Source organism: Pongo abelii, chromosome 1 (assembly GCF_028885655.2).
Source record: "Pongo abelii isolate AG06213 chromosome 1, NHGRI_mPonAbe1-v2.0_pri, whole genome shotgun sequence".
Taxonomy (NCBI): domain Eukaryota; kingdom Metazoa; phylum Chordata; class Mammalia; order Primates; family Hominidae; genus Pongo; species Pongo abelii.
The window spans coordinates 21,496,005-21,511,548 of NC_071985.2; the positions used below are offsets into that span (position 1 = coordinate 21,496,005).

The following is a 15,544-nucleotide window of genomic DNA, read 5'->3' on the forward strand; positions in this document are numbered from 1 at the left end:
AGACCATCGAGACTAGGAAGAGACTGCATCAACTAACGAGCAAAATAACCAGCTAACCTCATAATGACAGGATCAAATTCACACATAACAATATTAACTTTAAATGTAAATGGACTAAATGCTCCAATTAAAAGACACAGACTGGCAAATTGGATAAAGACTCAAGACCCATCAGTGTGCTGTATTCAGGAAACCCATCTCACATGCAGAGACACACATAGGCTCAAAATAAAGGGATGGAGGAAGATCTACCAAGCAAATGGAAAACAAAAAAAGGCAGGGGTTGCAATCCTAGTCTCTGATAAAACGGACTTTAAACCAACAAAGATCAAAAGAGACAAAGAAGGCCATTACACAATGGTAAAGGGATCAATTCAACAAGAAGAGCTAACTATCCTAAATATATATGCACCCAATACAGGAGCACCCAGATTCATAAAGCAAGTCCTGAGTGACCTACAAAGAGACTTAGACTCCCACACATTAATAATGGGAGACTTTAACACCCCACTGTCAACATTAGACAGATCAATGAGACAGAAACAAGGATATCCAGGAATTGAACTCAGCTCTGCACCAAGTGGACCTAATAGACATCTACAGAACTCTCCACCCCAAATCAACAGAATATACATTTTTTTCAGCACCACACCACACCTATTCCAAAATTGACCACATACTTGGAAGTAAAGCTCTCCTCAGTAAATGTAAAAGAACAGAAATTATAACAAACTATCTCTCAGATCACAGTGCAATCAAGCTAGAACTCAGGATTAAGAATCTCACTCAAAACCGCTCAACTACATGGAAACTGAACAACCTGCTCCTGAATGACTACTGGGTACATAACGAAATGAAGGCAGAAATAAAGATGTTCTTGGAAACCAACGAGAACCAAGACACAACATACCAGAATCTCTGGGATGCATTCAAAGCAGCGTGTAGAGGGAAATTTATAGCACTAAATGCCCACAAGAGAAAGCAGGAAAGATCCAAAATTGGCACCCTAACATCACAATTAAAAGAACTAGAAAAGCAAGAGCAAACACATTCAAAAGCTAGCAGAAGGCAAGAAATAACTAAAATCAGAGCAGAACTGAAGGAAATAGAGACACAAAAAGCCCTTCAAAAAATTAATGAATCCAGGAGCTGGTTTTTTGAAAGGATCAACAAAATTGATAGACTGCTAGCAAGATTAATAAAGAAAAAAAGAGAGAAGAATCAAATAGATGCAATAAAAAATGATAAAGGGGATATCACCACCGATCCCACAGAAATACAAACTACCATCAGAGAATACTACAAACACCTCTACACAAATAAACTAGAAAATCTAGAAGAAATGGATAATTCCCTCAACACATACACCCTCCAAAAACTAAACCAGGAAGAAGTTGAATCTCTGAATAGACCAATAACAGGAGCTGAAATTGTGGCAATAATCAATAGCTTACCAACCAAAAAAAGTTCAGGACCAGATGGATTCACAGCCGAATTCTACCAGAGGTACAAGGAGGAACTGGTACCATTCCTTCTGAAACTATTCCAATCAATAGAAAAAGAGGGAATCCTCCCTAACTCATTTTATGAGGCCAGCATCATCCTGATACCAAAGCCAGGCAGAGACACAACCAAAAAAGAGAATTTTAGGCCAATATCCTTGATGAACATTGATGCAAAAATCCTCAATAAAATACTGGCAAACCAAATCCAGCAGTACATCAAAAAGCTTATCCACCATGATCAAGTGGGCTTCATCCCTGGGATGCAAGGCTGGTTCAATATACGCAAATCAATAAATGTAATCCAGCATATAAGCAGAACCAAAGACAAAAACCACATGATTATCTCAATAGATGCAGAAAAGGCCTTTGACAAAATTCAACAACCCTTCATGCTAAAAACTCTCAATAAATTAGGTATTGATGGGACGTATCTCAAAATAATAAGAGCTATCTATGACAAACCCACAGCCAATATCATACTGAATGGGCAAAAACTGGAAGCATTCCCTTTGAATGCCATCCCCATCAAGCTACCAATGACTTTCTTCACAGAATTGGAAAAAACTACTTTAAAGTTCATATGGAACCAAAAAAGAGCCCGCGTCACCAAGTCAATCCTAAGCCAAAAGAACAAAGCTGGAGGCATCACACTACCTGACTTCAAACTATACTACAAGGCTACAGTAACCAAAACAGCATGGTACTGGTACCAAAACAGAGATATAGATCAATGGAACAGAACAGAGCCCTGAGAAATAACGCCGCATATTTACAACTATCTGATCTTTGACAAACCTGACGAAAACAAGCAATGGGGAAAAGATTCCCTATTTAATAAATGGTGCTGGAAAAACTGGCTAGCCATATGTAGAAAGCTGAAACTGGATCCCTTCCTTACACCTTATACAAAAATTAATTCAAGATGGATTAAAGACTTAAATGTTAGACCAAAAACCATAAAAACCCTAGAAGAAAACCTAGGCATTACCATTCAGGACATAGGCATGGGCAAGGACTTCATGCCTAAAACACCAAAAGCAATGGCAACAAAAGCCAAAATTGACAAATGGGATCTAATTAAACTAAAGAGCTTCTGCACAGCAAAAGAAACTACCATCAGAGTGAACAGGCAACCTACAAAATGGGAGAAAATTTTTGCAACCTACTCATCTGACAAAGGGCTAATATCCAGAATCTACAATGAACTCCAACAAATTTACAAGAAAAAAACAAACAACCCCATCAAAAAGTGGGCGAAGGACATGAACAGACACTTCTCAAAAGAAGACATTTATGCAGCCAAAAAACACATGAAAAAATGCTCACCATCACTGGCCATCAGAGAAATGCAAATCAAAACCACAATGAGATACCATCTCACACCAGTTAGAATGGCAATCATTAAAAAGTCAGGAAACAACAGGTGCTGGAGAGGATGTGGAGAAATAGGAACGCTTTTACACTGTTGGTGGGACTGTAAACTAGTTCAACCCTTGTGGAAGTCAGTGTGGCGATTCCTCAGGGATCTAGAACTAGAAATTCCATTTGACCCAGCCATCCCATTACTGGGTATATACCCAAAGGAGTATAAATTAGGCTGCTATAAAGACACATGCACACGTATGTTTATTGCGGCACTATTCTATTCACAATAGCAAAGACTTGGAACCAACCCAAATGTCCAACAATGATAGACTGGATTAAGAAAATGTGGCACATATACACTATGGAATACTATGCAGCCATAAAAAATGATGAGTTCATGTCCTTTGTAGGGACATGGATGAAATTGGAAATCATCATTCTCAGTAAACTATCGCAAGAACAAAAAACCAAACACCGCATATTCTCACTCATAGGTGGGAATTGAACAATGAGAACACATGGACACAGGAAGGGGAACATCACACTTTGGGGACTGCTGTGGGGTGGAGGGATGGGGGAAGGACAGCATTGGGAGATATACCTAATGCAAGATGACGAGTTGGTGGGTGCAGCGCACCAGCATGGCACATGTATACATATGTAACTAACTTGCACATTGCGCACATGTACCATAAAACCTAAAGTATAATAATAAATAAATAAATACATACATACATACATACATAAAAAGGTCTACATAAATATGAGACAATTAAAAAAAAATAGGTAGATAGCTTGAAAACCTAACAGGAGTATGCAACTGTAACAATAGTTGTGTCTTGGCCAATCCCAGAGGCTGCACTTCAACTACTCATATACTGCTGAGCGTTCAAACTGTGTTCAAATAAGGCAAACACCAACCTGAAACCAATCCAGCCGTTTTGTACTTCACTTCCAATTTCTGTACATCATTTACCTTTTTTTGTCTACAAATCTTCCACCATGTGGCTGCGCTGGAGTCTCTGTGAATTTGCTGTGATTCTGGGAGCTGCGTGATTCGTGAATTGTTCATTGCTCAATTAAACTTTAAATTTAATTCGGCTGAAGTTTTTATCAAGTATAAACCAAAAATAAAAAATAAATTTATAAGGCTCCCCAGCCATCTAAATGGACTTCCTCCTTGGCCAGGGAATACTTAAAATTTTTTTTTTTTTTTTTTTTTTGACGGAGTCTTGCTCTGTCACCCAGGCTGGAGTGCAGTGGTGCGATCTCTGCTCACTGCAACCTCTGCCTCCCGGGTTCAAGTGATTCTCCTGCCTCAGCCTCCCAAGTAGCTGGGATTACAGACGCGCACCACCATGCCTGGCTAATTTTTGTATATTTTTTTAGTAGAGACCGGGTTTCACCATGTTGGCCAGGCTGGTCTCAAACTCCTGACCTGAAGTGATTCCCCCGCCTCTGCCTCCCAAAGTGTTGGGATTACAAGTGTCAGCCACCGTACCTGGCCTGGAACTCTTAAAATTTAACCTCAAAGACTGGTTCAGGCCATAAGAAGTGGGGGTCAGACATGCCTCATTATACCTCTCTGGCATTAACATCAACATAGACTTTAAGTCCGATAAACATTTTACAACCTATTCTCTCTGAAGCCTAATACCTGAAGGCTTGTTCTGCAAATAAGAACTTTGGTCTCCACAATCATATATATATATGTTTTTTTTCTTTCCTTTTTTTTTTTTTTTTTGAGATGGAGTCTCACTCTATTGCCTAAGCTGAAATGCAGTGGTACAATCTCAGCTCACTTCAACCTCCGCCTCCCAGGTTGAAGTGATTCTCCTGCCTCAGCCTCCTGAGTAACTGGGATTACAGGCACACACCACCACACCCAGCTAATTTTTGTATTTTTAGTAGAGAGGAGGTTTCACCATGTTGGTCAGGCTGGTCTCAAACTCCTGACCTCATGATCCGCCTGCCTCAGCCTCCCAAAGTGCTGGGATTACAGGCGTGAGCCACTGCACCCTGCCCACAATCTTTTATCTTAACCCAGACATTCCTTTCTGTTAATCCCAGGTCTTTAGGTAAATTCAACCAATTGTCAAACAGAAAATTTTTCAATCTACCTATAAACTGGAAGCCACCACCCTCGACCCCTGCTTCGAGTTGTCCTGCCTTTCTGAATCAAACCAATGTAGGTTTTAAATGTATTTGACTGATGTCTCATGCCTCCCTAAAATGTATAAAACCAAGCTGCACCCCAACCACCTTGGGAACATGTTCTCAGGACCTCTGTCCTGAGGGCTGTGTCACAGGCCATGGTTACTCATATTTGGCTCAGAATAAATCTCTTAAAATATTTTACAGAGTTTGACTCTTTTCGTCAACAACAGCAAGCCACCAGCACTCCTGGTGAGGGAAGGGTAAAGGGAACTTTTTATCAGTGAAAAGGGAACTTTTATCAGCGAAAAGGGAGAAGTTCACAGAAGCTGCTTAGAAAGAGTTCATGGGTTCCAGAGGCCCAACGCCAAAGCTCAAAGTTGTCCTCAGTTCATTGGTGGCGCTGCCGTTACTGGGCAAGTGTTTATTCTGAGCATCTTATCTGAATTACTGCAGTCCTAAAGATGGTCTAAATTTTGTCAAAGTAGGAGACCCGCGAATGACACAAAAGGGCTTCTTGTGGGGTTTTTAGAAAGTCCTTGCAAATAGTTCTTATCTTAGACACTAAGCCTGAGCCTCCTGTCCTTCCCAGCCCTGTTTGTCTGGGCCTGACAAAGTGATTTCATTCCTTATTTGTAACTTTCACAAAACAAAGGCCCTGGTCTCATCAACTCATTGCACAAAGTGACCCTGGTTCGCTGAGGCAGATAGGCGATGCTATCTGCCTGCCCTGGTCCAAACATCTCTTCTGGAATACTGCAGGCCAGTGGAAATGCCCGGAATAAGCTCTGTTTACAAGGTAATAGCGAGCCTCGCTGGCATTTCAGAAATGCGTGACAGCTGCTTCCTTAGGGCCCTCCCCACTCCATTTTGGTTACGTTGTGACATAAATTACTCCATTTTGCTGTGAACTACAGGGTCATTCCTCAGCCCCCGCCAACGCTGCGGATCCCCCCTCAGCCCCGCTGTATCAGCCTTTCGGATCCTCCTTCAGCCTCTCAGGTCCCCCTCAGCCTGCTGTGTGCCTCTTCAGCCCCCCTTGAACTTTCGTCATCCCCACAGATCCTCCCTCAGCCTCCCTAGATTCCCACCTCAGCGCCCGTGGATCCTCCCTCACTGCCCCCTGGGACCTCCCTCAGTTCTGCAGATCCCCCCTTAGCCTCCTGGGACCTCTCTCACCCCTTCTAGATCCTTCCTCAGCCCCGCAGATCCTTCCGCAGCTCCCCCTGGATCCTCCCTCAGCCCAGCTGGTGCCCACTCAGCCCCGCGGATCCTCCTTCCCTAAGCCCCCACCCGGGTGCTCCCGCAGTCCCCCTGGGTCCTCCCTCAGCCCAGCTGGTGCCCCTTCAGCCCCAAGGATCCTCCCTCAGCCCCCCGGCGTTCTCCCTCAGGACCCCTGGGTCCTCCCTCAGCCCAGCTGGTGCCCCTTCAGCCCCAAGGATCCTCCCTCAGCCCCCCTGCGTCCTCCCTCAGGACCCCGGGGTCCTCCCTCAGCCCTCCGGGACCTCTATCAGCTCTCCTGGATCCTCCCTCAGCCCCGCGGATCCTCCCTCAGCTCCCCACCCCGGGTCCTCCCTCAGCACTCCCTCCCTCCGTCCTCCCTCACACCCGCGGGTCCCCCTCGACCCCGCTGGCCTGCCCTGGTCCTCCCCGTAGGAACGGAGGTCACCTCCTTGCCGGCCCCGCCTGGGTCCTTGCACTGCCACAGCGCCCCCGCAGGCCCTGCCCACCTAGGATTCGCCCCGCCCCCGAGATTACATCACGCCGCTCCAGCCCCGCCCAACGGGGGGTATATCTTCGTGTCTTACCGCCCACTCTTGCCTCGCCCTGCCGTGGAACACGTCATACCGCGCGACGCAGCGCCTGCCAGTGACGTCGTGGGCTGCAGCGCCGCAGCACCCAACGCAGTGAGTGAACCGTGACCTCCTGCGTGGCCTCGTCCCTGGCCTTAGTTTCCACCGGGCAGTGGGAGTCGGGACCGCCTGTCCTCAGGCCCCTCCGCAGCGACTGTGGCGGCCGCAGGTTGGCGCCTTGTGTGGGCCGGGAACAGAGGCGGGGGGCGCTGTACCCTCCCGGTGGAGTCGGGAGGGAGGGAGGCAGGGAAGGGTACCGGGGGCTGCATCTGTACTGGGCCCTTGTCCCCAGGCAGTCTAGCAGGAAGGGAGAGGGAGCTTGCCCCGAAGACCCTCCTGGACCAGCCCCAGGCTCCTGTGCTGGTGAGGCCGAGGGAGAGGGATGTGGGCATAGGACACGTAACAGGATTTCCATTTTAGAGGCAGCCGGACCTGTCTTCAGGTCCCTTCCTTGGTGAGAGACAGGGGTACGCCAGAGGAAGCTGGGCGCTCGGCCTCCGTGCAGCCTCATCTCCTGGAATCTGAGTATTGGAAACTGGGCTTACCTCGGACACCTCAGCACAGACTCCCATGGGAATCCAGGTCACAGCAAAGCAGCCCTGGGCCTCCATTCTCCTTTAAGCAAGCATGACAATCCTCACCTCACTGGGTTTTTATTAAAACTAGCAATGACCTTAGAAAGCAAGACATGACCTCAGCTCCACTTTTGAGGCTGCAGTCCATTCAGAGAGGTTTCGCAGACTCGGTAGCGGCCAGAACAGACAGCCTGGGCCCCGCCGCAGGCTGAGTCAGAATCTTTGGGAGTAGTGACCAAGTTCTGCTTTTGGAAAAACCTCTACAGGCGGTTCTGAGAAGTCCAAGGGTTGCTGGGAGAGGTTGGTGAGTGGTGTGGTGATTACATGTGTCTTGGAAGCATCCTGGGCTGGGATTTGATGAGAACCCATTAAGTGGAAGAACCTTCCTTTTAAAAAAGATCTCTTCATTCTCTGCCTAGCAGGTTGCACGCCAGGGCCTGTACTGACCACCTCCACGTGCCACTGGGGCTCTAAGGAGGAATGGCGGCCGTGGGCAGCCTGCTTGGGTAAGCATGGACTTTTAGGTCCCTGGGGATTACTGTCAGGGGCCACCCCAGGGAACCCATCTCTTCGGCAGGAAACCGCCATTCTAATCCTCCCTAGTCCTCGCTATTGTCCACTGTCCCCTGTGCTGGAAGCTTTGTGCCCTTGCTCAGCCTGGCAGCCTCTTCCTGGCTAGGGGGCCAGAACAGCTCTGACCACAGCCTGCGACTCGTGAGGAAGCCCTGAGGCTCATCCTGCCCCTGGCACGGGTCACCAGCTCTGGTAGTGTCTCCTATGGCCCGGCAGTGCCCAATCACAGCCAGCCTCAGTCATGTTGGCACTCTGCTGCAGGGCTGTCGGCTGACCAGTGCTTGCACGTTTATCTGCAGCCGGCTGAGGCAGAGCACCGTGAAGGCCACTGGACCTGCACTCCGCCACCTGCACGCATCCTCCTGGCGAGCTGACAGCAGCAGGGCCTCACTCACTCGTGTGCACCGCCAGGCTTATGCACGACTCTACCCCGTGCTGCTGGTGAAGCAGGATGGCTCCACCATCCACATCCGCTACAGGGAGCCGCGGCGCATGCTGGCGGTAAGCTTCCCTCTCCAGGTGCTTCCAGGTGCCAGGCTGGGGTCGAGGCTGTGGTGGGGGTGCTGGTGGCCAGTCGCCTTCGGATGGACATGTGGCTGTGGTCACTGTACCACATGACAGGAGTCAGGGGAGCAGGTGGTTGTTGGAGGAGTGGAGGAAGGCTTAGATCCAAAACTGACTCTAAGCACCAAAATTAGATAGGACTAAACAGTAGTGTGTTTTTATTTTTTAAATTTATTTTTTGAGACAGGGTCTTGCTCTGTCAACCAGGCTGGAGTGCAGAGGCACGATCTCGGCTCACTGCAGCCCTGATCCCCTGGGCTCATGCGGTCCTCCCACCCCAGCCTCCCGAGTAGCTGGGACTGCAAGTGCACACCACCATGCCTCACTAATTTTTTGAAAGATTTTTTTGTAGAGATGGGGTCTCTCTGTGTTGCCCAAGCTAGTCTTGAACTCCTGGGCTCAAGCGATCCTCTCACCTTTAGGCCTCCCAAAGCACTGGGATTACAGGCATGAGTGAGCCACCATGCCTGGCCTTGTGTGTTTTTAAAAACATCAAATCTGCGGAAAACACAGAACAATTTAAAGATTGAAAGCTTTGAAGGGAGAGACCAATAAGAATGTTTGAAAATTAAGCTAGCATAGGATGGAAGACATAAGTTGAGAGGAAGGCCCTGGGCTGTGTCCCCCCAGTAGCTCTCAAGTTCCCTCGATCCACACGGACGAAACTTGGTCTGTCCCCTGCAGATGCCCGTAGATCTGGACACCCTGTCCCCTGAGGAGCGCCGGGCCAGGCTGCGGAAGCGTGAGGCTCAGCTCCAGTCAAGGAAGGAGTACGAGCAGGAGCTCAGTGATGACTTGCATGTGGAGCGCTACCAACAGTTCTGGACCAGGACCAAGAAGTGACCGTGGCTCCAGCCACCCCGGGACGTTGCTAAGATGGGAGGGCTGTTCTTAAATCACTCGTTCTTGAAGCTGCCACCTGGAGTCTGTGTCTGTCTCCCCACTTGGTGTGTGCCCCAGACTGGCAGCTCATCCCCTGAAAGGCACCAGCTCAAGCATAGAGGGCTCAGTGGACTAGCAGGGTGAGGGTTGGTGTAGATCAAACCTGTGGGTTTTCGACACTGCTCTGGGGCTGTGGTGCACACGGACTACCATGTGGGCAGTACCCAACACCACCAAGCTCTAAGCTCTGCCCTCCCAGCCTCAGGGGCACCAAGGTGACTGCCCTTCTGACAGCACAGTGGCCCTCAGGTTGGTTCCTAGGAGGGGCTGGGTGTTCTGGGACTTAGGTATCAACCTTGGTGGGGCAGTCCTAGGACCATCTGGACCACAGCCTGCAGCTCCCTGCCCTGGCCCTGCATTCCCAGGCTGCCCCAGGGAAGGTCCTGCCCTGGGAGGGTCCCCAGAGGAGCAGCCAGCCCTGGTTGTCCTTGACTCCTAATGGGGTCTGCAGAGCACTGCAGTTACACACAGCCCAGGGAGATCCACGGACCCTGCTTCATCTGTCCAGAGGCTGATTTCACTCAGGACCAGCTCCAGCTAATGTGCAGGCACCTTCCACACGCACACCAGCCCAGGTTTTGGACAGTTCAGGGCCCGGAATGCTTCCTGTCCCTGTCCTGGGATGTTACTGGGTCCCACCTGGCAGGCTGTCTCTCTGACACCTGGAGTGCCCAACAAAGACTTCTTGCAGTGGTGTTCTGGGATTGCCAGGGAGGTGAGAGTGTGCTCTGCCATGCCCCTGTGATGACAGTGCTTATAACTGAGGAGCCTGGGCAGTGTCCCCACCTTGCAGACCCGTCCCTCGCCCCTTAAGCTTGTTCCTGGCCCTCTGCTCATCCCACCGGCCTTCAGCTCTGCTGAGAAGAGCCTGCAAGGGACGTCCCCTGGCCCTGCCCCTGTCCCTGTGACCCAGCAGTGCCTGACCTCACATGGATGGGCTGTGTGGCCGCCTGGGACTCTGCCTTGCAGGGTTACTTCCTGAGCAGCCTCCCTGGAGCCCCCGTCTCTGAAGTTGTGGCTCAATCCCTTTGGCATATAGAGCCAGCTGCCCGGCCACTCTGTGCACTCACTTGGCCCCCTCCTCCACTGTACCCAGCCTCCTCCCACTATAGTGGGTTCCCCTGGGATCTCCACTGCCCCTCCACTCCCTGACCTCCACCCTCCCGGGTCCAGCTTCACTGCTGTCACAGAGGACACCACTGTGACCAGTGCCCCCAGCTGGGCCTCCACCCAGCAGGCACAGGCCATGCAACCTCCACCCTGGTGATCCCTCCTCCTGTGTCCTACGGCTTGTCAGGCTAATGGGCTCAAAACTGACCAGGTCTTCCCCACAAACCTGGTCCTCATGTTGACAGGTGGCTGCTTCATCCTCACAGTTGCCCAGACCAGAGCCTCAGAGCCGTCCTGGACTCCTGCCCAATGTCCACCTGGCCCTGCTATCCCCTCTCCCCCACACCTGACATCCAGTCAGTGGTCAGACTCCACAGCTGGGCCCTGCCCACATGGCCCAAGTCCACCCTGGCCTGGCAAGCCGCAATGGCACCCAGGAGATGATGCCCTACACCTGAGTGAGCCTTCCCGGGAGTCAGCCAGTCACCTGTGTGCCTGGCTGTGGCCTGCTGCTCTGCCCTCGCCATGCACCTGCTCCATGATGCAAGCTCATGCAGCGCCTCACGAGGGAGATGGCAGCCAGTACTTGCTACGTAGATAGATGAGCCAGACGTGTGGCTGTCTGCCAGGCTGCTCTAACAGCCTGACCCATGGACTGGGTCACTAAGAAACAGAAATTTCCCACAGGACAGTAGACCTGTGTTTCATCCAGTTCAACCTGTGGCTGGAATTGCCCCAAAAGTGGTGGCAGTAGAGTTCCCACAAGGGAGTGCCCCACACCATCCTGAGATGGGGCTGGTTAGGATTCTACAGATTGAGCATGCCAGGGTGATTCGCCCAGAGCATTTATTCGTGGGGCTTTTGTACAGAGTGGGCTGCAGCAGTTCTTGCAATAGGCAGTGAGAGAAATGAATGTTCTCTCTAGGTATGTCCGTGGGGAGGGGGTTGGTGAATGGAATTTATATGAGGGTTTAAGGAATCTGGCTCAGGCTGGGTCCAGTTTCTTTCTGTGTTTTGGGCAACAACCTAGATACTGTCATCTGCGCCTGGGAACATTCATGGCTATGGCTCGGGTTCAAGTCTGCAGAGGAAATTATACCGTTGGCGAGGTCACAGAGTGGCCAAGGGACTCTGTTTCTCAGTCAGCACTGGAATGAAAGTGGAAAGGGGAAGCAGGGGGACGTCACAATCTCCAAAATCAGGGTGCCCAGCACGCTGAGGTTCTGGTAAGGGGTCTCTTCCAGACTGCAGACTTCCTTCCCGCTGCCTTCACACAGTGGAAAGCTGCACAAAGCTCTTGGGGTCCCTTTTATGAAGGCTCTGTGCTCATGACCTAGTCACCTCCGAAGCACCAACGCCTTGGGGTGAGGATTTCACATGGGAGTTAGGGTGCACATTCAGTTTAACACGGCAGGGATGGGACCAGTGCTCTGAAGGTGTCTGGGTAGCTGCTGGTTCATCCAAAAGTTTACTGGGTAATACTCAGAAATTCCAGAAATCATTAAGGTCATTACCTTGTTAAGCTCCCGATATGGAATCGCGACTAGCAGTGACCAATTGGCAGTGTTAACTAGGCGCATCTTGTGTGTTTTCTTTTTTCTTTTTTTATGGGACAGGGTCTCGCTCACTCGTTCAGGTTGGAGTGCAGTGGCGCGATGTCCTGGGCTCGAGATCCTCTCGCCTCAGCCTCAAAGCCTTGGGGCTACAGGCGCGCGCGCGCGCCCGGCCCATTTTAACTTCTTCTTATTATTATTTTTGAGACAGTCTCGCTCTGTCGCCCAGGCTGGAGTGCAGTGGCGCGATCTCGGCCCACTGCAACCTCTGCCTCCTGGCTCAAGTGATTCTCTTGCTTCAGCCTCCTGAGTAGCTGGGATTACAGGTGTGCACCACCACACCCGGCTAATTTTTGTATTTTAGTAGAGACGGGGTTTCACCATGTTGGACAGGCTAGTCTCGAACTCCCGACCTCAAGCGATCCGCCCGCCTCGGCCTCCCAAATTGCTGGGATTACAGGCGAGAGCCAGTCCGCCCGGCCCCGTTTTAACCATTTTTAAACTTCCAGTTCAGAGGCGTTCCCGCGCCTGGCAGGGTAGGCGCAGTGCGCAGGCGCCCAAAGCCGACGTGAAGGTGATGCGCGGGAGCACAGATCCGGGGCAGTGCGCTGCGCAGACGCGCGCGGCGAAGCCGAGTGGGCGCGGGAGTGACGTCACGGCGCGCGACGCGGGGGCGGGGTCGGGCCTGGGTCAGACTGTGGTGGGTAGCGGGTCCCGGGTTGCGGGTTGCAAGTTGCAAGCCGCAAGCCGCAGGCCCCAGGCAACTGCCTTCCCGGCGCCATGTTCGGCTCCAGTCGCGGAGGCGTGCGCGGCGGGCAGGACCAGTTCAACTGGGAGGACGTGAAGACTGACAAGCAGCGGGAGAACTACCTGGGTGGGTGCGCGCGGTGGGCGGGCTCCGGGCTCCGGGATCCCGGGCGGGCGCTGGACTCACAGCGTCTACGTCCGCAGGCAACTCGCTGATGGCGCCCGTAGGCCGCTGGCAGAAGGGCCGCGACCTCACCTGGTACGCCAAGGGCCGGGCGCCGTGCGCGGGCCCGAGCCGCGAGGAGGAACTGGCAGCCGTGCGGGAGGCGGAGCGCGAGGCGCTGCTGGCCGCCCTGTGAGTGTCCGCGGACAGCAGCGGTCGGTGCTTGGGACGGCGCTGCCGGGGCAGGGTGGGGCCGGGGACGGGGACTGGGGGTCGGGCTGGGTAGGGGCAGGGGGTCGGGCTGGGCGGGGGCGGGGCTGCGGGGACTCGCGCGGGCGGGACCCTGAGGACGAAGGCTGGAGTGGGTGAGGACCTGTGGTGGGAGGTCCGTCCGCCCTGACGGCTGCCCCGGCCCTCTCGCAGTGGCTACAAGAACGTGAAGAAGCAACCCACGGGCCTGAGCAAGGAGGTAACTCCCCGGGGTGGGGGGCGCGTGGAGGGCCGTGGGTGTGGGGCCGTCCTGAGCGCTCCCTGTGCTCTCGCATCTGCAGGACTTCGCGGAGGTCTGCAAGCGGGAAGGAGGCGACCCCGAGGAGAAGGGCGTGGACCGGCTGCTGGGGCTGGGGAGCGCCAGGTGCGGGCGGGTTTCCAGGGGAGGGCAGGACTGGGCTCGATTGCTCGGGTGAGGCGGGCCCCTGTCGTACTGTCTTCATCGCCGTGTCCCTGCAGTGGCTCCGTGGGCCGCGTGGCGATGTCCCGAGAGGACAAGGAGGCCGCCAAACTGGGGCTGTCTGTGTTCACGGTAATCCCCCGCCCCGCCTGACCGCAGCAGGGGCCAACGAGTGGGGCGGGGCGGGGGCACTGAACGGAGCTCCCCGGGGCGCTGCGGAGCGTGGTGTGGGGCCGGCCCGCAGACTCCTCCGCAGAGCTCTCTTCTCCTGCAGCATCACCGCGTAGAGAGCGGCGGGCCCGGGACCTCGGCAGCCTCGGCCAGGAGGAAGCCGCGGGCGGAGGATCAGAGGGAAAGCAGGTGAGGCTGCGCCAACTGGGCGAGCTGCGCCCCGGGGTGGGGGGTCTCGGGAGGACTGGAGCGGCTCCCGCTCGGGCAGGTGGCAGCTTCTCTTGGCGCACCGGCCCGGCCGGTGGCCTGCCCTACTTTACTTCCTGTCCCACTTACTCCTAGGTTTTTCTCTAGGGGAGTTTCTCGGGGCACCCTTGAAGAGAGGTCCTAAGTACTGGCATGGTCGGGGGCTGTGCCGTGGGAGGGCACACAGGACCTGGGGCGGGGCCTTTTCCTGCCGTGGGTGACACTTCCAGGGCTTCTCCCGGGTGGTGAGCCTGGGCCTGACCCCAAGAGTGGCCTGGTGGGTGCGGGTAGGAAGGTGTCAACCCGCCAAGGGCACGGCTGGGGTGGGGCAGGGCCGTGCTGTGGAGATGGGGCTGTTGCATCTGTTTATAACCCACATAGCCACTGGCCACGTGACTACGTAACTGAGGAGTGGAATTTGTAGTCTGATTTAACTGATTTAAAGACGCACTTGTGGGTGGTGGCTTCATCTCCTGGATGGGGCCTGCTTGTGTTCACTCTCTTGGCCTGCAAGACTTGGGTCTGAGGCACACCTTGTATCCTCCTTGTAGTTGTGAGAGCCACAGGAAAAGCAAGAAGGAGAAGAAGAAAAAGAAAAAGAGAAAACACAAGAAACAGAAGAAGAAGAAAGACAAAGAACACAGGCGGCCAGCTGAGGCCACCTCCTCTCCCACATCTCCTGAGAGGTATGCCCTGGTCCATGTCTGCCTCTTGGGGGTGGGGGCCTGGTTGACTCCTTCCGAGTGACTGCCATTGGTCTCCCCAGGCCCAGGTACCACCACGACTCCGACTCCAACTCCCCCTGCTGTAAGAGGAGGAAGCGGGGACACAGTGGGGACAGGAGGAGCCCGTCGCGCAGGTGGCATGACAGAGGCTCTGAGGCCTGATGGCTGGACCCTGCTCACTGCTATTGTGGGACCCTGAACCCTCTCTTCACCTTGCTTGCCTCCTGCCTCGGAAGCTCCTCGGGTGTGGGTGAAGCCCGAGGCTGCTCCTGTGGAAGTGGCTCTGGGCACCAGCCTGTGGGGCTAAAGACTTGACAGCTAGCTCTGGAGCAGCCAGCTTCCTGGAAAACCTCCAGGTTTCGCATAGCAGGGGATGGCCCCTGGCTTGCCTTGCGAAGGTGAACCTGCCCAGACGTACCAGTAGAGGCTGGACTCCCTCTGTCCTGCCCATGGCTGCAGCAGCCATGGGCCTATGAGCGGTCTAACTGTGGCCAAGTATGGTGACCTCTATTTTTCTTTATATTGACTCTTTGTATTTCAATAAACATATTTTAAAAGGAAGGTATATCATCCTAATTGGAAGGTCAGTGTCAGGGGTTAATGAGATCCCACTGGAAGGTCGGAGCTG

At 53.1% G+C, this 15,544-nt stretch overlaps 2 protein-coding genes across 21 annotated transcripts; both read left to right on the top strand.

The window, feature by feature from the left end:
* Window positions 1-6,500: 6,500 nt before the first annotated feature.
* On the top strand, window positions 6,501-9,507 carry MRPL55 (mitochondrial ribosomal protein L55). Of its 20 annotated transcripts, none has more exons than XM_024233102.3 (5): window positions 6,501-7,046; window positions 7,298-7,756; window positions 7,875-7,958; window positions 8,325-8,526; window positions 9,274-9,507. In XM_024233102.3, the coding sequence occupies exons 3-5, from the start codon at window positions 7,933-7,935 to the stop codon at window positions 9,430-9,432; spliced, it is 387 nt and encodes a 128-aa protein (XP_024088870.1). In that variant the 5' UTR covers window positions 6,501-7,046; window positions 7,298-7,756; window positions 7,875-7,932; the 3' UTR covers window positions 9,433-9,507. The 20 variants fall into 20 exon arrangements, with proteins under 20 accessions (XP_024088870.1, XP_002809397.1, XP_024088912.1 ...); XM_024233144.3 differs by having other exon boundaries at window positions 6,821-7,046; window positions 7,298-7,459; XM_063724925.1 differs by having other exon boundaries at window positions 6,849-6,931; window positions 7,170-7,756.
* A 2,999-nt stretch (window positions 9,508-12,506) lies between these two features.
* Window positions 12,507-15,477, top strand: C1H1orf35 (chromosome 1 C1orf35 homolog). The gene is made up of 8 exons (XM_002809353.6): window positions 12,507-13,068; window positions 13,146-13,296; window positions 13,528-13,573; window positions 13,656-13,738; window positions 13,834-13,906; window positions 14,049-14,134; window positions 14,743-14,877; window positions 14,958-15,477. Exons 1-8 carry the CDS (start codon window positions 12,975-12,977, stop codon window positions 15,076-15,078), a joined length of 789 nt encoding a protein of 262 aa, XP_002809399.1. The 5' UTR covers window positions 12,507-12,974; the 3' UTR covers window positions 15,079-15,477.
* Window positions 15,478-15,544: the final 67 nt, after the last annotated feature.

Excerpts from the sequence above, each read along its gene's own strand:
- MRPL55 (XM_024233102.3), top strand. The coding sequence starts at position 7,933 with ATGGCGGCCGTGGGCAGCCTGCTTGG. Across the intron at positions 7,959-8,324 it reads GCCGTGGGCAGCCTGCTTGG|CCGGCTGAGGCAGAGCACCG; the intron begins GTAAGCATGGAC and ends GTTTATCTGCAG. Across the intron at positions 8,527-9,273 it reads AGCCGCGGCGCATGCTGGCG|ATGCCCGTAGATCTGGACAC; the intron begins GTAAGCTTCCCT and ends TGTCCCCTGCAG.
- C1H1orf35 (XM_002809353.6), top strand. The coding sequence starts at position 12,975 with ATGTTCGGCTCCAGTCGCGGAGGCGTGCGCGGCGGGCAGGACCAGTTC. Across the intron at positions 13,297-13,527 it reads GAGGCGCTGCTGGCCGCCCT|TGGCTACAAGAACGTGAAGA; the intron begins GTGAGTGTCCGC and ends GCCCTCTCGCAG. Across the intron at positions 13,739-13,833 it reads CTGGGGCTGGGGAGCGCCAG|TGGCTCCGTGGGCCGCGTGG; the intron begins GTGCGGGCGGGT and ends GTGTCCCTGCAG.